Source organism: Prionailurus bengalensis, chromosome C2 (assembly GCF_016509475.1).
Source record: "Prionailurus bengalensis isolate Pbe53 chromosome C2, Fcat_Pben_1.1_paternal_pri, whole genome shotgun sequence".
Lineage (NCBI taxonomy): Eukaryota > Metazoa > Chordata > Mammalia > Carnivora > Felidae > Prionailurus > Prionailurus bengalensis.
Genome location: NC_057350.1, coordinates 82,369,630 through 82,389,107, shown reverse-complemented (window position 1 = coordinate 82,389,107; position 19,478 = coordinate 82,369,630). Strand labels below are relative to the sequence as shown.

General features: G+C 38.5%; 1 protein-coding gene across 4 annotated transcripts in view; it reads left to right on the top strand.

The window, feature by feature from the left end:
- SENP2 (SUMO specific peptidase 2) overlaps positions 1 to 19,478 on the top strand; it is a 32,137-nt gene continuing 12,659 nt past the window's right edge. Inside the window, exons 1-10 of one of the 4 annotated variants that reach the window (XM_043594677.1) lie at positions 1 to 301; positions 2,752 to 2,807; positions 7,323 to 7,456; positions 8,063 to 8,129; positions 10,143 to 10,233; positions 12,734 to 12,902; positions 15,017 to 15,120; positions 16,433 to 16,527; positions 16,953 to 17,004; positions 18,032 to 18,098. In XM_043594677.1, the coding sequence (XP_043450612.1) occupies positions 201 to 301; positions 2,752 to 2,807; positions 7,323 to 7,456; positions 8,063 to 8,129; positions 10,143 to 10,233; positions 12,734 to 12,902; positions 15,017 to 15,120; positions 16,433 to 16,527; positions 16,953 to 17,004; positions 18,032 to 18,098 (936 nt within the window). In that variant the 5' untranslated portion in view covers positions 1 to 200. Of the gene's footprint in view, positions 302 to 380; positions 539 to 2,751; positions 2,808 to 7,322; positions 7,457 to 8,062; positions 8,130 to 10,142; positions 10,234 to 12,733; positions 12,903 to 15,016; positions 15,121 to 16,432; positions 16,528 to 16,952; positions 17,005 to 18,031; positions 18,099 to 19,478 lie in introns of those variants that run through there. The other 3 variants (XM_043594679.1, XM_043594678.1, XM_043594680.1) reach the window with 3 other exon arrangements.

Here is a 19,478-nt window from a genome sequence, read left to right as displayed (position 1 = left end):
GAGGTGACGTCAGGAGTGGTGGCAGGCGGGGGCCTCCTATAGCCCTCAGGACGTTTTATCTGTGGGCCCTCCAATCGCGTCATAAGTCGGCGACTGAGCCTTGGCGGTGGTGGCCGAGGCGGCGAAGGCGGCAGCGGCGGCGACAGCTCTGGGGTTTGCTTCTCGGGGTGTGTCGGCCGCCGCTGCTGCTTGGGCCTGGTATGTACAAATGGCTGGTTAGGATTCTCGGCACCATTTTCCGTTTCTGTGACCGGCCGGTGCCCCCTGCCCGGGCCCTCCTGAAGAGGCGGCGCTCGAACAGGTGAGAGGAGAGGGGGCCGAGCGCCAGCCTGGCTGTACTCCCTCCCCCACCCCGGGGCTCGGCCCCGAGAGCGCTGATCCAGCCAGGCAGGCCCTGCTCTGCCGAAACAGTTGGCCAGGCCAAGGCGGTGGAGGTGCGAGTCGCGGGTATCCTGGTGACGTAGTCGCTCCCTCCACGCTGTGCGATGCGGCTGCTGCTGATGGAACGAGCTAGTTGTCTTTGGAGTGCACCGTGATGGTTAGGATCTTTGATGTTCTTGTCAGAGTCCGAGCTGATTGCTGTCAAATGGGGTTTTATTGTATCTTGCTACTCTTTCGTTAGTTGAAAAGTAACAATTGAAGGAATAGTGTCTGTGTTGTGGTTCACTGTTTACACAGCACACTCCCAAGTGTCATATGTAGGCAATAAGTGCAGCTAAAGGAAGGGAGATTCATAGCTTGACCAAAGCCGTTTTGACTACAAGAATTGTTCTCTTAGCACCAAAGAACAGCAGCTGTTTTGTTCTGAAACAGCTGTCAAACTGTGTGTGTGTGTGTTTTGCGAGGGAGGGAGGGAGGATGGTTCTGTGCTTTAGAGTTACGAGGGGGGAAAATTAGGTGTCTCATTTCTTTAAAAAGATCACTAGTTTGTGCTTAAAAATTTTGGGGGGAAACTAAAACTGTTCTTACTTTGGGGGGAAACTAAAACTGTATCTGCCCCTTGGTTTGTCTCATTTCATAGTGTGTACCCCTTGCTTGAGAATTAATCTAGAGAATAAAAGACCATACCAATTCTCTACTCCCCATCAACTTTTAGTGACCGTGTTAATTTCATTTTTTTATTAAGCCCAGGATTATTGAAGGATAGTTTCTTGGAGCTTGAGAGAGCAAGATGATTTAATACATGAGTCTGAAAATGCAGATCATTGATGAAATAGGCTGTTGGCTACATTCCATCATGTGTTCTAGAGAAACCAAGGTTTCAACTTAGTCTTTTCTACCTTTTTGTGAGGTTGATAAGAGGATCATTTGGGAGCATGTTGTAAAGTGCCTTAAATGATGCTTAATATATTATAAGGGTGGTATTTGTTTATTCTACCTCAGCGGTCTTGTGCTGAGGCTGGTGCATGATAGGTACTTGGTACATATTTATTGAATAAGAGAATATTAATTTCCTCTCCTTGTCCTTTCTTTCTGCTGTGAATCCCTGCCAGTGAGTGAAACAATGGTTTGGAGATCAAAACCCTGTTCTTCACCACACATCCTTTATCTAAAACAATTCTTCACAATGTAAGCCATGTTTCAGTCAAAATGAAGCCAGGAGGTCTTACTGGGATGTTCAAAGTTATTAACTGAATGGTATTCTCCTGGGATTTATTCTGTTAATTTTTTTTTTGGTAAAAATGATAAATTATAGTTATCTTTAGAAAGATGATTATAGTATACCGTAAGCTTTTAACATTCTTTTTTTTTTTTTTTATGAAATTTATTGACAAATTGGTTTCCATACAACACCCAGTGCTCATCCCAAAGGGTGCCCTCCTCAATACCCATCACCCACCCTCTCCTCCCTCCCACCCCCCATCAACCCTCAGTTTGTTCTCAGTTTTTAAGTCTCTTATGCTTTGGCTCTCTCCCATTCTAACCTCTTTTTTTTTTTTTCCTTCCCCTCCCCCATGGGTTCCTGTGAAGTTTCTCAGGATCCACATAAGAGTGAAACCATATGGTATCTGGCTTTCTCTGTATGGCTTATTTCACTTAGCATCACACTCTCCAGTTCCATCCACGTTGCTACAAAAGGCCATATTTCATTTTTTCTCATTGCCACGTAATATTCCATTGTGTATATAAACCACAATTTCTTTATCCATTCATCAGTTGAGCTTTTAACATTCTTGAGGTATATATAGGCCCCAAAACTTTCCTGAATTCCCCAATTTTTTATTACCACTGTAATATAGTTTCCATGATAAAAATGCAGTTAAATATAACACCTTTTCTGGCTAAGAACTATATTTTAAGGCTTCTTATATTGTCTGCTTCTAGTAAAGTAGACGATGGCTTTTCTTGTGAGGGTGGGGAGATGTTGTCATCTTTCAAAAGGAAGTTATTTGTTGTTTGAAAATCATTGCTGGAGAGAAAAAGGATATACCAGTCCTAGGCTGTCACCTATGTTCATTTACTAGCCAAATGATTTCTGGCCAATTTCAAGTTTGTACTTTAGCCAGATTACAGATTATCATTTGATAGGGAGTTTTGGGTCTCTTTCAAATAGTTTAAACAAGAGTGTTAAGTCCTCAAATGGTGAAGGCCTACTACAGAGGAGTGTTTTCTCTTCAAACATCAGTTGAGTCTCATTTTTTGACAACGTGGATGGAGGGGGTGTGTTGTATGCATATTAGGTTTACTTATAGAAATGGATATGTGTGTGTATATGTAAATATATATATATTTTTCTCTTTTTCTTTTCAGCACTTTGTTTTCTACAGTGGACACTGATGAAATACCAGCCAAAAGACCAAGATTAGGTATTGAATATGAATTTTAAAAATTAGTTTTTTTTAGTAGGAAAAGTATATGCATGGAACAAAATTCAAAAGGTAAAAAGTTTATGCTGTGAAAAGTAAGTCTCTTTCCTGACCCTTTTCTACTCAGTTATCTTTTCTAGGGACTGTTATCAGGTCTTAAGTATCCTTCCAGATAGATAAGCCTGTGTGTTGAATGTGTATTTTAAAATTCTGAATCTTTCTATAAAAAAAGGTGCTTTTTATTTTTGAGGAAAAAACACTGTAAAAACTACTTCAAATTGAGTCACCTAGTTCATATCGCTGAGTGAATGAATCTAATGTGTTGCCCCAAATTGTTTACTTCTCTGGATCCAGAGGGCTAGACATAGCTTGATAGAAGAGAATAAAACTAGATTAAAGGAAAAAAGGCAAAATGGAGTGCTATAATAATATTTCCTCTGTCTCAAAAATGAATGCGAATTTTGATCTCCAGATGTGATAGTTAAGAGTAGAAAAGTCTGTTAAGATTTCATTTAAATCCAGGGGCACCTGGATGGCTTGGTTTGTTGAGCGTCCAACTCTTGATTTGGGTTCAGGTCACGATCTCATGGTCATGAGTTCGAGCTCCACATCAGGCTTTGCGTTGACAGCACAGAGCCTGCTTGGGATTCTTTCTCTTTCTCTCTGCCCCTTTCCCTGCTGGTTCTCTTGCTGTCTCTCAAAATAAATAAAGAAAACTTAAAAAAAAAAAAAAGATTTCATTTAAATCCAATGAGCAATTATTAAGCATGTCTTACTGCTAAGCAATGTGTTAGGTTCTACAGGAAATAGAAAAATGAGTAAGACAGGGTCTCTATTTTTAAGGATCTTACAATTGTGGAGGTATATAATTGTATAGTAGAGGGTATAAGGCAAGCATATAAATTATTACTAATGTCAGTAGGGATGTGATAAATGAAATAAGAAAGATAGTAACAAAATACTGTCCAATTTTCAGCTGATTAAAAGTCTCAGTAAATATTTGATGAAAGAGCTAGTGTGTAAGATGGATCTTAAAGGGTGGATGGGATATCAGCAGAGCAATAGGAAGGAAAAGCATTCTAAGCCGAGGGAACAGTATGGAAGAGTTGTGCAATTTAGGAAATAGTGAATAGAATTCAGGGGAGAAGTTGGCTAAAAAGAAGTATGTCAAATTAAAGAGGACTTTGAGTGTGAGGAATTTATATTAAATTCACTGGGACAGTGTTTCTCAAAGCACAAGATGGGTGTCAGTTTAGGAAAGGATTTTAGGGGAGACAGCATTTCATAGCATTAAGTAACGTGAATTATGTTACATAGTAAAATGTTGTATCCTTTTCAGTTGTTTTTAATTTTCTGATTATTTCAAGCAGAAAATCTTGATTTAATGCTAGTATGTTTTTATTACTTGCTATTACATGTGACTCTCCCTTCTTTTAATAGGCCCACCTAGAACTTAACATTTTTATGTTTTCGTTTCTTTATAAGGCAAAGAATGTTTCTTTACATTTAGAGTAGTGGTATAAAATTACCTTTCAAATACATTTATTTAGCAAAAAACATGAGTCAATTTTAAACAAAAATATAAGTAAGTAACAGTTATTTATATAAATAAAAAACTTTGGCAGTGGTTACACCTGAAACCAACAAAACATTGTGTGTCAACTATACTTCAACAAAACAAGAAAAACAAAAGAACTTTGACGATATTATAGAAGGTTCCTTAAATAATAAGGGTAATCATCTATTTCATGGACTTCCATGTTAAAGATCTCTCCTTCCATGATTCCATGAAATATGTATTATAATTTCTGAATTGAAATTATAGATAGGAACCAAGGGGGAAGCAGTGGGTAGAGGATATAATACTTATTGGCAGAGTTTGTAAAGGTCTACAGCACTGCATCCAATAGACCTCTCTGTGATGATGTCTGTTGAACACTTGAAATGGGGCCAGCGTGCCTGAGGAACTGAATTTAATTTTCACTAAATATAAACTTAGGTAACTACATGTGGCCACTGGCAACTGTGTTGGATAATACAACTCTCTTAGTTGCTTTTGAGAGAGGAAGAAAGGAGGGTAAAAGAAAAGGGGAACCTTAGAATCTCAGACTTATGATCTTACAGATCAGAGGGGTTTTAAGAGATCTAACCTAGTCTAGTGTGAAGAAAGTAAGGTGGTCTTATCCCCATTATATAGGCCGTCTACTTTCTTCCTCTCCTCCTCCTCCTTCTCCTCCTCTCCTGTCCTCCTTTCTCCCCCTCCCCTTTCTTTTTTGAGTCATTTAGATTTTTTTGGCCTAGTCTCTAGGAATACTCAGATTTTGGGGTGCCTGGGTAGCTCAGTCGAGGTCGAAGCATCTGACTTCAGCTCAGGTCGTGATGTCATGGTTCCTGGGTTTGAGCTCCACGTCGGGCTCTGTGCTGACAGCTCAGAGCCTGGAGCCTGCTTCAGATTCTGTGTCTCCCTCTCTTTCCGCGCCTCCCCAGCTCATGCTCTTCTCTCTCTCTCTCTCTCTCTCTCTCTCTCTCAAAAAATGCATAAACATTAAAAAAAAAAAAGGAATACTCAGATTCTGACAAATTTGTAGGAAAATAAGTATTAACAATGCTTTTTAGCATCCATTATTTAACTATGTTAGTTATTACGAGTATACTATACCCTCTGGGGCCTGAATGACAGTCTAGTGGTTAAGCATAAATCTCTAAAACTCTTACTCTTTCACTTAAGAAAACACAGCAGAGGGGCACCTGGGTGGCTCAGTCAGTTAAGCATCCGACTTCAGCTTAGGCCATGATCTCATGGTTTGTGAGTTTGAGCCCTGCATTGGGCTCTCTGCTGTCAATACAGAGCCTTCTTTGGATCCTCTGTCCTCTTCTCTCTCTCTCTCTCTGCCCCTCCCACGTGTGTGCTCTCTCTCTCTCAAATATCAATGAACATTAAAAAAAAAAAAACCACAGCAGAATATAAGATACATTACTAGAGGGATAATCTGGAGTTTTTTTTAAGTTTATTTATTTATTTTGATAGAGCATGTGTGCGCTCACGAGTGGGGCAGGGGCAGAGAGCAAAGGAGAGAGAGAGAATCTCAAGCAGGCTCAGCACTGCTTGAGACTTGAACCCAGGAACCCGTGAGATCATGACCTGAGCAGAAGTCGAATGCTTAACTGACTGAGCCATCCAGGTGCCCCATCTCCCTGTTGTTTAAGTTATTCCCCTATCTTTCTGTTTTATATTTTATATGTTCTGGAGTGCTTGTTGTTTAAGAGCCACCATTTCAGTTTCAGGCTTTTTTTTCTCTAAAAAAATTTAGCAGAGTGTGGCTAAATTGATGGTCTCTTTCTCTCTGAAGCTAGTGGTTTAAAATACCTTAACTGGGAAATAGAAAGGAAATTGTAGACAACCAATCAACAGTGTAGGAAATGAGAAAGGGGTAGTGTCCTAAAAAGAGGAAGTGGGGCAAGTACTGAAATTTACCCTTCCCCCTTATTTGTTTACTTACTTATTTTGTAATCTTTATTTTTGGTGGCAGGGAGGGGCATCAGATCTAACATGTCTTCTCCAGTAGAGGAATAGCCTTATTTCATCAGAGATGTTTAAGAGCTACATGTTTTATACTTCACTAATTTCCACCTTGGAAGTAGCCAATGTATAATAGGCACTTAGTAAGTAGTTATTTAGGAGTGTATTGTTACCTTCCCAGGAAGTAAGAACAAACCAGTGAGTAAATTATAGTGCTTCCTGTCGGATTCTGCCACGTTTAGTGTCTATATGCTGCAGGTTAAGTTATGCCCCTATCTCTCTGGCTTATTTATTTTATATATTCTGAATAACTCATTGCTTAAAAGTGGTCATTTCAATGGGTGCCTGGGTGGCTCAGTTTGTTAAGTGTCTAACTCTCGATTTGGCTCAGGTCATGATCTCATGGTTCTTGAGATTGAGCCCCCGTGTAGGGCTCTGCTGACAGCGCAGAGCCTACTTGGGATTCTCTCTCCCTCTTTTGTGCCCCCTCCCACTTGTGCATGCTCTCTCTCTGTCTCTAAATAAACATTTTTAAAAAAGTTGTCATTTTAGGACTTTTTTTATGAATTAGTATGTGATTTGCTGAAGTGATAATTTCATGTTTGTATAGCATCCCAGAAGAGATATTTTATTGAAAAACAAAAATTACGGGGCACCTGGCTGGCTCAGTTAGTAGAGCATGCGACTCTTGAACTTGAACTTGGGATTGTGAGTTCAAGTCCCATGTTGGGCCTAGAGCTTACTTTAAAAAAAAAAAACAAACACCCAAAAAGCAACTCAAAAAACAAAACAAAAAAACCTCCAAATGCTGGAATGCTGGAATTTCAGTTATTCAGATAGGAGAAAAATTACTTTCACAGTTACCGTCTTATCTCAGTGATTGAAAGTAGGACTTCTAATAAAGATTGAGAGAGGCCTTTCTAAGACATACTCTTAATTTTTTGCTAGAAGTGTATTACTCTATATGTGTATGTAATCTATACTATATTTTCTAGATTATTTCATTCACCAAGTGAAAACCAGTCTCTACAATGCTGCCAGCTTATTTGGATTCCCATTCCAGCTGACCACAAAGCCCATGGTAACTTCTGCTTGTAATGGAACACGGAATGTGGCCCCTTCAGGAGAGGTCAGTGGGGATAGGGTTCCATTGGGGCTACTGATTTTTGTACTTCATCATTAAAGTTACATTTTAGAAATATTCTCTTTTTATGGGATGTTTGGCTGGCTCAGTCAGAGAGCATGCAACTCTTGATCTTGGGGTCGTGTGTTCAAGCCCCACGTTAGATACAGAGATTACTTAAATAAATAACATTTTATTAAAAAAAAAAGAAATATTCTCTTTTTAGGAATTAATGAGTAAAATGACTTTTTCCCAGAAACATTGATTCCAAAAACATTCTTTTTTTTTTCCCCCAGAACCATTTTTTATTAATGTTGATATAAAGGCCAAGAATTTAAAAGTTAAGAAATTATGCAGTTAAAAAATATTTATAAAGAGCTCAGCTACTAATACATCTGCTTTTCTTATTTAAGTACTATATGTAAAGAACCTAGAATTGTTATTTTGTACATAATTTTGTGAGTCTTCACCAGTTAAACCTTTGGTCTCACTAATGATGTCTCTTCTGTGAGCTAGCAAAATAATCACCAATAGAGTGATTTTTTTTATATTAAGAACTTACTTAAATTCTAAAATTTAGATACTACAGAGGTGGTTCTATTTGATTTTAAGGTATTTTCGAATTCTTCATCTTGTGAACTGACAGGTTCTGGATCCTGGAACAACATGCTGAAACTGGGTGAGGTGGTCAAAAATCTTTCTGCTTTCCTCTACCTCCTTCTGCCTCTGTTTTCTGAGTTTTGAGAATATGAAAGGAAAGGTTGGGATAAGAACATAGACATAGTCTCTCTACCATTCTAAAAATGAAATAGCTTTCTTTTAGAATTGTCATTGAATTTACTGGTTGTGTTTTCTATTTGTATTATCAGTGTCTTTAATGTGACTTAGTTCAAGGGTCATTCATAAAAAAAAACAAATAAAAACATTTCCTGAGAGCTTACTCTGTGGTAGGCATGCGTTAAGTTATCAAGAATAACAAAATAACAAAACAATAATTAAAACTTTTCATAACAAAATATAAAACAAATAACAAAATAATTAAACCCTGCCTTTGAGGAACATCATCTGATTGGGAAGCAACTTTAAGTTTCCAGTTCTCATATTTTTATGGATTACGAATCTCCATATTATTGTTGGAGCCCAAAGTTGAATTGTAATTATTGTACATACTGTATAAAATTCTATCATGGGGAAGAATAGGAAGAATCCAGACTCCTGAAAATGGCTGTGATCTCTGTCACACAGCATATGAAGTTTGAGAGAAAGAGAAAAAAGTTTTTAGAAAAGTTGTGGGTTCAGAGATCAAAAATAGAAGAAATTGAGGAAATGACAAAAACCTTACAGTAATGCTACTCAAACTTTTTTAGTAAAGTATCTCTGGTAGAAGAGAAGAGCAAAGGGGAGTAAATGCATACCCCTGAGTCTGAGAATCTAGTTCCAAAAGACCTGGAACAAAAATGATACTTTTTTTTGCAGTCTTTCATTTTAGAAGCAATACAAATTAGATTTTATAATCTATTCGTGTCATTTGAATATATAAATATTAAAAGTTATTTATCTTTGGGGCATCTGGGTGTCTCAGTCGGTTAAGCATCCTACTTCAGCTCAGGTCAGAATCTCACAGTTCATGAGTTTGAGCCCCTTATTGGGCTCTCTGTTGTCAACACAGAGCCTGGAGCCTGCTTCAGATCCCCTGCTCCCCCCACCCCCCACCACCTTCCCCTGCTTATGCTCTCTCTCTCAAAAATAAAATAAACATTAAAAAAAACTATTAAAAAAGTTATTTATTATTAAGTTGGACATATGGAAGGGATGATACATTTGTCTTGTGCCTGAGGTACCAACACTATGTTTCTGTGTATTTGTGTAGCCTAGTCAGAGAAACACAGGTATTCCTAGGGCACCTTTCTTGTACAGTCTCTTATCTGAAACCCTTGAAGATGGGCTTGGGAATTTAGAATCTTTCATATTTTAGATATGTTGTGTTTATTGAATATTGTTAACAATCCATTAGGATTGAACAGTGGTTCACATCAGATTTTGCAAACAAATGAATTCAGGTCAGTTTAAGTTTTGCTGCTACAGACTTAAATGAAAAAACTTTCAGTTTTAAATCTCTTTACATTTTGGAGTCCTCAGAGACTCTACACCTCTATAGTAGCTCCAGCAGTGAATGGGGCTGATGAAAGTGTGGTTACTTGTTTTTGAGGTATAGTAACCATCTCATAAGTGTTGGAAGCTTCCAGTGAACTGTAGTAGCCTATAGCAAGTTTTCATTTAAAAATAACTTCTGTTTAAAAATAATAATAATAACTTCTGTTTTCTTGGGAAGAAGAAATGATTTGAACAACTCACTCAATTTGATTAGATTACAGGGAGTTTGTAATCACTGAGTTCCCCATGCTTCTTGATGGTCCCAGGATGCAAGTGAAACTTGAAGAGCTTGCCTGTGAATTTTTACAGTCTCTCTGAGGTCCAAGGCAAACTAAGCACTATTGCTTTTCCTTCAACTTTTACAATTTGTACTGGATCTCTGTGCTATATAGTAATAGAATTTGAAAGAATAGGGTATTTAGTTCCACAATGTAGTCTGCTCACAGATTTTCTAATGCAGACTGTTCACAGGTTTTTGGGTTGGGTTGTTGTTTTTTGTTTTTTTTTTTTTACAATTACAAATGCATTTTTAAAATAGGTAATAAATCTCCTAATGGAATAAGTGACTATCCAAAGATCAGAGTGACAGTAACCCGAGATCAGCCTCGCAGAGTCCTGCCTTCCTTTGGGTAAGTGTTAAATTCTGCCTTCCTGTAAATGGAAACTTATTCTTTTATGTAATCTTGTTAAGAAGTACTCCGAGTTTAGTAATTTGCCAGATATCATACAGCTGTTGAGAGATTTGAACTCAGGTGTGTGTTACTCTTTCTATATCATCATATGCTTATAGCATCTGATGTTGAAAACCTTTTAAAAAAGATATGTTGCTCACTTCTAAACTTTATTTTTTTATTAAGTTTTTTATTTTAATTCTAGTATAGTTAACATACAGTGTTAATGTTAGTTTTAGCTGTACCATAGAGTGAGTCAACATTTCTACACATTGCTCAATTCCCTGTCATAAGTGTACTCTTTAATCCCCATCACCTGTTTCACCCATCCCCCCCCCACCTCCCCTAAACTTAATTTTTTCCCTAAACTTTATTTTGGAAGCATAATATACATATAGAAAGTGCAGAAACCATGATAAGTTTCCATATACTAAACACATCAGCTTTATGAAATGTTTTTATTAGTAATTTTCTTCTCCTTTCTGTGTTCTCACTTTGTTGAATAAATAGCTGATTGTAGGGTTAAGAGAGAAAGTACAAATATCATTTTGTTATTTCTCATTTAATTCCATTACTGTCAGAGATATACTGTAGTATAATTCCAGTTCTTTAAAATTTGTTAACATTTGTTTTATGACCTGAATATGGTCTGCCTGGATGATGTTCAATGTGGACTTGAAAAGAATATGTATTCTGTTATTTTTAGGTGGAATGTTCTAGATTGCCAGTTAGGTCAAGTTGACTGATAATGTTTTACAGTCTTACTGATTTTCTTTCTTCTTCTTCTTCTTCTTTTTTTTATATTCGCTAACATTTATTGTAGAACAACATTTAATTTCCTTGCAGAGTAAACACATTCCTAGGAGACTTTGTATGGCACACTATGTCTTCCAAAATTATATGTACAAATTGTGATTGATATGTTTCCACTCTAAAATTACCATTATGTGCATATTGTCTACACTGTTGTTGTAGAGAATTACCATAAGCATCAACCAGGGTCTTAACTGATTTTGTACCTACCTTTTTATGGATTGGTGACCGAGGAGTGTTGATGTTTTCTACTATAATTATGGATGTGTCTATTTTTCCATCTAGTTATGTCAGTTTTTGCTTCATGTATTTTGTCTTTATGTATTTTAAAACTCTATAGAGGCATCTGGGTGGCTCAGTCAGTTGAGCATCTGACTCTTGATTTCTGCTCAGGTCATGATCTCATGGTTTATGAGATTGAGTCCTGTGTCAGGCTCTGTGCTGACATCGTAGAGCCTGCTTGAGATTCTCTCCCTCTCTCTCTGCCCCTCCCCCTCTTGCACCAGTTATTACCATTTTGCCTCATTTGCTTCATCATGCTCTGTCATATATACCTAATATTTTTTTCTGAAGCTTTTGAGAGTAAGTCTTAGGCTCATGCTCCTTTAATCATAAGCTCATGAGCGTGTTTATTTCTTAAGAGTGAGGACATTCACTTACATAATCACAGATTAACAAAATCAGAAAATTTAACACTGGTACAATACTATTCTATAATCTCATTAAAATCTTTCCATTATAGAGATTATTTTTTTTTCTGGTCAAGGATTCAGTGCAGGATCATGTATTACATTTAATTTTCATGGCTTTTTGATCTCCTTTAATCTGGAACAATTCCTTAGCCTTTCTTTGTCCTTGATGGCATGGATATTTTTACAGAGTAGAAGGCATTTCTTTTGTAGAACGTTCTTTAATTTTGTCTGATGTTTACTTATTATTTGTTCAAGATCATGCAGTGTTTTTTTGTTTGGTTTTTTTCGTTTTGTAAAAATACTACATCAGTGGTTTATCTTCTTTAAAATATCTCATCAAGAGGGGTATGATACCAGTTTGACGCATTACTGATGACATCAGGAGAAGCAGGCTCTGTCACCAGCAACAAGGACTGCGTGGGGGCTTCATGGCTTCCATTTCTTTAGCATTCATTAATTCAGCATTCAGTGGATATTTACTGAGTGCCTTTTGGCTTAGGTCCTGCACTAGGGTACAGTGGTGAAAGGATGTCATCTCTGTTTTCATGGAATTTGAAGTTTAGTGTGGGATAGACACAGTAAACAGGGAGTCACACGAATCAGTAATGGCACTGGTGCAGGTGACTAAAGCGAGAGTGTAGTGTCTGAGGAGGGTATGTGTAATAACACAGCTAAATCCAGAGTTGTGGTTGGACATGTGAGCATGAGGAAGAAGGCAGAGGCTTCCGTGTGGCAGCCCTGTTGGCTGCAAACAGACATTCCAGGGCGGAATGCTGGGGTGCCCTCCACTTTAGAGACAGATTTAACTGTTGTGAGTGGTAGTTTTCTGGTTTGCCAGGAGCAGGCTCAACCTAGGACAGACAGCTTAATCACAGGATGGTTTGGGAGATTAAATAATGGCAATTTAAGCAGTTTGGCGATAACTTTTTCTTTTCTTTTTTTCTGTCTCGCAGTTTTACTTTGAACTCAGAAGGGTATAGTAGAAGACCCGGTGGCCGTCGCCACAGCAAAGGCCCTTCAGAAAGTTCTTTAACCTGGAAGCCTCAGGAACAGGTTGTAACAGAGATGATTTCTGAAGAGGGTGGCAAGGGTCTGAGGCGTCCCCACTGTACTGTGGAGGAGGTAAGCCGTTTTAGCCTGATCTCTTTTAAAAAATATTTTATGAATTTTTAGGGGAATAAATAGTATGTGTACTGGAGTACAAAATTCAAAAGGTACGAAAAGGATGTAAATTTCCCAGTCTCTCTTTTAGTGCGCGGCCCCACCACCAGGTCTGATGCTAAACAAGTAACCACTGATACTTCTGGAGGCTTCTATACGTATATAAGTTAGTCAATTTTCAGATTCTTTTTCACTGTGGGACAGAAAAAGGAATCATGCTAGAAAGAGAGGAGATTGTATTCCTTTTCGCTGTTTGAATTATTTTAACTTGTTTCTTTCATAAGGTGTAATAACTGTGGCTAAGTAAGAGAAGTAAATGGTGAACACGTCTGCTTTTTCCTTCCCTTTTCAGGGTACTTAGCATGATGTCTTCATCAACAGTCTTCTTTTTACTTCCCTCTTGAAATCTTTGCTTATTCTAGGAAAATTTAGAATTATTCTTGTATCCATGGAATTTCTCAGGACCATCACCTAGTGCAATTTGCTGGATGGTTTTCCGAGCCACTTAGTTCAATTTGTCTAAGAATTACTTATTTGAGGCCCAGGTGTTGTGCTAGTTGTCAGCAATTCAATTCAAATTCAATTCAGTTCAATTCAAAAATTGAATAAAATGTAGCCCCCATCTTCTCAGAGCTTGTGCCTGACTAGGTGAATCAACAGAGGCAAGCAGAGGGAGGAAGGGATGGAAGTAGGCTTCAGTACCTCTTAGGTGAGAAGTCAGAGATGAGACTGAGCAAATATGTATGAGGTGCACACAGGATATATTCTAGAAATATTAGAAGGTAATATTAGCAAGGACATTTTCATTGGTTAAGTGTAATACAAAGCTAGAGAGAAGAGCCTGAGTCTCAGATTTCAGTCTTGGTCACTGACCAAGATACCCAGTGTGTGTAGGGGGAAGTTGATGACTTCAGTTTTGGGACATTGTTTAAAGTGCCTGTGACAATGAGAAAAAATGAAATATGGCCTTTTGTAGCAACGTGGATGGAACTGGAGAGTGTGATGCTAAGTGAAATAAGCCATACAGAGAAAGACAGATACCATATGGTTTCACTCTTATGTGGATCCTGAGAAACTGAACAGGAACCCATGGGGGAGGGGAAGGAAAAAAAAAAAAAAGAGGTTAGAATGGGAGAGAGCCAAAGCATAAGAGACTGTTAAAAACTGAGGACAAACTGAGGGTTGATGGGGGGTGGGAGGGAGGAGAGGGTGGGTGATGGGTATTGAGGAGGGCACCTTTTGGGATGAGCACTGGGTGTTGTATGGAAACCAATTTGTCAATAAATTTCATAAAAAGGAAAAAAAAAATAATAAAGTGCCTGTGAAACCGCAAGACCTGTCTGTAGACTCTTGGATATAGGTGATGGGAGTTATAAGAAGAAGGCAGGGTTAGAGACACATTTCTGTATCTTCCGTGTATCGATGTTCAATAAATCAAGGGAGAGATGACTCAGGGAGAGAATGTAGTGTGAGAAGAGATGACAGGCAGACTGCCTGTATTTGAGGGCAGGCAGAAGGAGAAATAATTGGCAGTGGAGACTAAGAAGATAAGAAGAAATCAGGAATGTATAGTCTAGGAAGGCAAGGTGAGGTCAGCAGGGTGAGATGCCAGAGAGAGTGGTCGAGTAACATGAGGGCTGAAGAAGTGTCTGCTGGGTCTGGCCATGGAAGTCATTGGTGACTTAGTGAGACCATATTCACTGTGGAAGCTGAATGTTCTAAATATGCAGGTGGATTATTTCCGTTGAGTTTTTTGTGGTTGACAAAAAACTGCTGTCAAAAACCTAGATGCCATCTGAGTCAAGCAGGTAACACAAATGAGTGAAGTGGGCTGGAGTGAATAGCCCATCTAAGGAGAATAGCCCTACACAGCTCCACATAGTTGATTCAGTTTTTTGAAACAGGCCAGATGTTTGGATTTTTCTTTTCAGATTTATAAAGTTGGGAACTCAAAGAAATTTTTAAAATGCTGACAAACACGTTTGTGGGCGGCATTTGACCTCTTAGTTTCTGTTTATGATTTAATGATAGGTTTAATGTTACAGTACTTAACTAACATGGTTTCTTTTACTTAGGGTGTTCAGAAAGAGGAAAGGGAGAAATACCGAAGGTTATTGGAGCGACTTAAAGAAGGTGGTCATGGAAACTCTGTTCCTTCTGTAACTTCAACTTATCACAGGTAGAAATGAGCTAACAAAATAAATGCTTTGCCAGACATCTTTTTCCTTATTTTTGGAGAGGGGATTGGTGAGAAGGGCTTTGTTGAAAAAAGAGGCTAGCTTTGAGAGAATTAGCCTTGTTATATGCCTGAACATTGTATCTAGTAATGAGACACACAGCAGTGGTTTTGCAAAACAGAATTTTCTGTCAGCTTTAGACTCTTTTGTTCACATGAACTCTTGAAACTCTGATATAGAAAAGTAGAATTACAGGTCGAAGTCAGGTTCTTACTGAGCAGAGAGGCTTTTCGAACACTCCAGCACACACATTTCCCACAATCTCTTGTCTCTCTCTCTGTCCCTTTCTCCCTCCTTCCCCTTTTCAGCCCAGTTCTCCCTCCCACCCCAGCTTCTCTGTCAGATATACACACAGTCCCAGTGGCATGTTAGTGAATGCATTTTTGCACAATTGGAAGTCCTCCACTTCAGAGACAAGATTCAAGTCACCCCAGGTCATAGAAAGTTTTCCTTATAAGGCTTCTTGTTTGTTAATTAAATATTCTAGTGCTTTGGGCAAATAGATGACAGTGGCAGAAGGAGCTGATGTCTGGCCTTATATTAGCCTGTAAGAAAGGGACAAAAAATATATGAGCTCAGGATTGAGGCACAGGTGATAATTCTAACAAGTGGTGTGAGAATACACGGTGGGGGTGGGGAAGATCCTGGAAATCATGTAACGGCAAGTTGAAGGTGAAAAAGTCACAGGACTGTCTAGCTTGTTGAATGTACAAATAGCAGAAGATTATTTGTCTAGGAATTTTAACTTGCTGTCTGTGAGCTTTTTTTTTTATTCTCTTAGGCAGAATGTTAATATTTTCTCCGTTTTGATTAGCCACTGTTGGAAGCAGCAGTATGCTTCCTGAGCTTTTGCTTTTGTCATGTTGGCAAAATCCTCAAACTATTTTGCCGTTTACAGTCCGGCTTTTATTGTATGGTTTCAGGGTCAATTTCATTATATCATTTAAAATTTTTCATCTTTTAACCTGAGTTTTATCACACTGAGGTTTTTTTAGTCAGGGTGGTGCTGGGGATTGAGAACGCCCAATTTTACAGAGAAACTGGAGGTTAGGTAACTTGGCTGAGGTATTAGAATCAGGATTACACTCCTTGTATCCAAGTCCCAGATGTTACTATGTTGCATCCTCTCATAATTTTGAAGTTACAGGGTAATCAATAACTCCTATTTCGAGAAGCTTGTCAGTCGGAGATCATGAATATTTATGGTGGACTTTCCTTTTGTATTTGACCTTCTTCACTTTTTATGTTTCTAAGCTCTCAAAGAAGTCACATGGACACATTAAAGACCAAAGGCTGGGGGGAAGAGCAAAGTCACGGAGTCAAAACAACTCAGTTTGTTCCAAAACAATGTGAGTTCCCACATTTAGCCCTATCTCCATGTATTGACCTTAGTTCATGTGCATACGAAATTGAGAAATGATGTGCTACTGAAAGATGGTGTACCAAACTTTAAAACATTGTTGACCCAGGGCATTGACTTGGTTTTATTCAGTACAAGTACTTTAGTAAAAAAGCGATTTCAAGATGAAGTAGATTCATAAAATACCTCTTGATTGTTATTCTTAGCTTCTACACAGCAAGTATTTTGTGAGCCTAGAGTTAGTTTCTTAATATTTATTTTGTTAATTTCTTCATATTTCTCCACTGGCTGTTCACTAACGGCACTAAATGATAAGTGAATGTCTTGATACTTTGGAAACTGCGTAAGTTGAAATTCTAGCTATATGGTTGGTTAATAAAGGAAACATTAATCTTTTCTTTGTCATCTTCGCAGATAGAGTTGTTGAAACAAGGGGACCTCTATGCTCAGTGAGAAGTGAGAAGAGGTACATGGTTCAGTTCATTCTAAGTTTTTTTTTGATGGATTATTTTCTTTGTAAGCTATTTTTGTGAATAACTATGTCTAAAGACTTATGAACTCTACTCAGCTCTGGTAGCTGGTTAGCATATATGGGTACACGGGTAGCTGTTGTGTCTAATGCCCACCCTAGCTCAGAGGGTGCTCTTCTCTTCTGGGCTTTAGGGGTTGGGAGATGCAGGCAGGTACCACTTGGATAGGAGTGTGGTTGTGGTAGGCATCTTTAGGCATTAGCACCTCTAGTATAAGAACAGTGAAGGCAGTTCTGTATGCCCTTAGTATTTTGGATGATAGTTCCTTGATAATAGAGTTTGGGGTAGACTATGGGCCATTGTCCAAATCTGGTCCACCTGCCTATTTTTTTAAGCAAAGTTTTATTGGAACACATTCATGCTAATTCATTTACATGTTGTCTGGCTGCTTTTAAGCTATGATGGAAGCTGAGAAAATGTGACAAAAATTCTAAGACTTGGGGCACCTGGCTGGCTCAGTGGTAAAGCATGTGGCTCTTGATCTTGGGGTCCTCAGAGTCGTGAGTTTGAGCCCCATGGTGGACATAGAGATTACTTAAAAAACCCACAAGACTTGCAAAGCCTAAAATATTGACTATCTGATCCTTTTTCAGAAACTTTGCTGACTCTTGGTTTAGAGGACTATATAAACTCAAGGCAGTTTTTATTTACAAATTATTAAGTCTTATTTCTAAAACTAGTGTATCATTTAGAGGTTAAAATTAATCCAGTCTAGAGGTGCTTGGGTGGCTCAGTCGGCTAAGTGTCCGACTCTTGATTTCGGCTCAGGTCATGATCTCATGGTTTGTGGGTTTGAGCCCAGTGTCGTGCTCTGTGCTGACAGCATGGAACCTGCTTGGGATTCTCCCTCTCCCTCTTCCCCTGCCCCTTCCCCACTTATACTCTCTCTCTCTCTCTCAAAATAAATGAATAAACATTAAAAAGTATATATCCAGTCTACACTCTCCCAATTTTTTTCCTCAGGTGTTGTTCAAAGGGGAAAATTTCTGATACAGAGAGGACAGTTGGACTCAGACTTGAAAATGAAGGTGTAAGTGGAAACCCTAGTTCAATTTTATATCATTTTACTCTTTCAGCTGATTCACGTTAAAGTTTTGGTGCTCATGACAAGTAAGAAAGATGAAAAATATTACTTTGATTTCTAATTTTGTTGTTTTCTTTGAAAAAGCAGCAGGCATTGAAGATACACAACTTCTGGCTTCCTTCTGAATTCCTGGGGTTTTACCTCTGTATGGTAGCCACCTTTTTTTGTGAGAGAGACCAACTTGCCTCCATCCCAACCCTTATCTGTGTTACCTGGCTTCTTTTGGAGAATTTTTAAAAACCATATGTCTCTAGGAAAAATAGGTTCAGGATTTCTTTTCAGAGTCAAGATCTCAGATTTATTTGAAAATATTAGCAGTCTTAGGCTTAATTGGATTTAATGTTTTTCTATGTAAGTATTGGAACAAAAAGTGTTCCAGTGATCCCCATACCAACACTAACATTTTAAACAATAGTAGTAGAGTGCTTTGCTAAACACTCTGTATCCAAAAGAAATACATTACTAAATTAAATGCGAGCTTGAAGTTTTGGATTACTTCACATTTTAGATACATGGAAATGCCAGAGTTTAGGACACTGATTTATGTGAAGTACCAGTATAATCAAGTTTTTCTTCTCCCATTAGACCTTTTTGTAAGAATTAGTCTGAAGGCTAAGTCATTCGTTAAGTTCTAGGTCTCAGAACTTCCCCATCCCCAGTAATTTGGAGCGAAGCCTTTTGTATTGAGTTAGCATTTATCACCTATGGAGCACAAACTGAAAGAAGAGAGGAGCTAAGCCTGAGAGAGGAAAGAGAGGGAGCATATTTGGAACCTGGCTAAAAACTACATCCTGCTGGGGTGCCTGGGTGGCTCAGTCGCTTAAGCATCCAACTTCAGCTCAGGTCATGATCTGGTGGTCCATAGGTTCGAGTCCCTCGTTGGGCTCTGTGCGGACACCTCTGAGCCTGGAGCCTGTTTTGGATTCTGTGTCTCCCTCTCTCTCTGCCCCTCCCTGGCTCACACTCTCTCTCTTTCTCTCAAAAATAAATAAACATTAAAAACAAAACAAACAAAAGAACCCAACTATCTCTTGCTTCTATTCTTGCTGAACCTGAAGGCTTTGCTGCCCGGGGAATGTGGGGAGGGGCCACCAGCTGCTAGTTTCCTAGGACCAGTATACCTGGCAGTCAGCTAGAGTGAAGAGTACAGGCTAAGCATGCTGAGACTAGTGTGGTCCTAGTCTGAAGCTCTATTTGTAACTCAGTTTCTTAATTTTAAAAGTTGGTCTACTAGATAACTGAAATTTAATATTAAACATTACATAGGGTCACAATATGGAAGGGTATTGTCAGAGTTTCTGGAATGTTGGCAGAGTTCTATTTGTT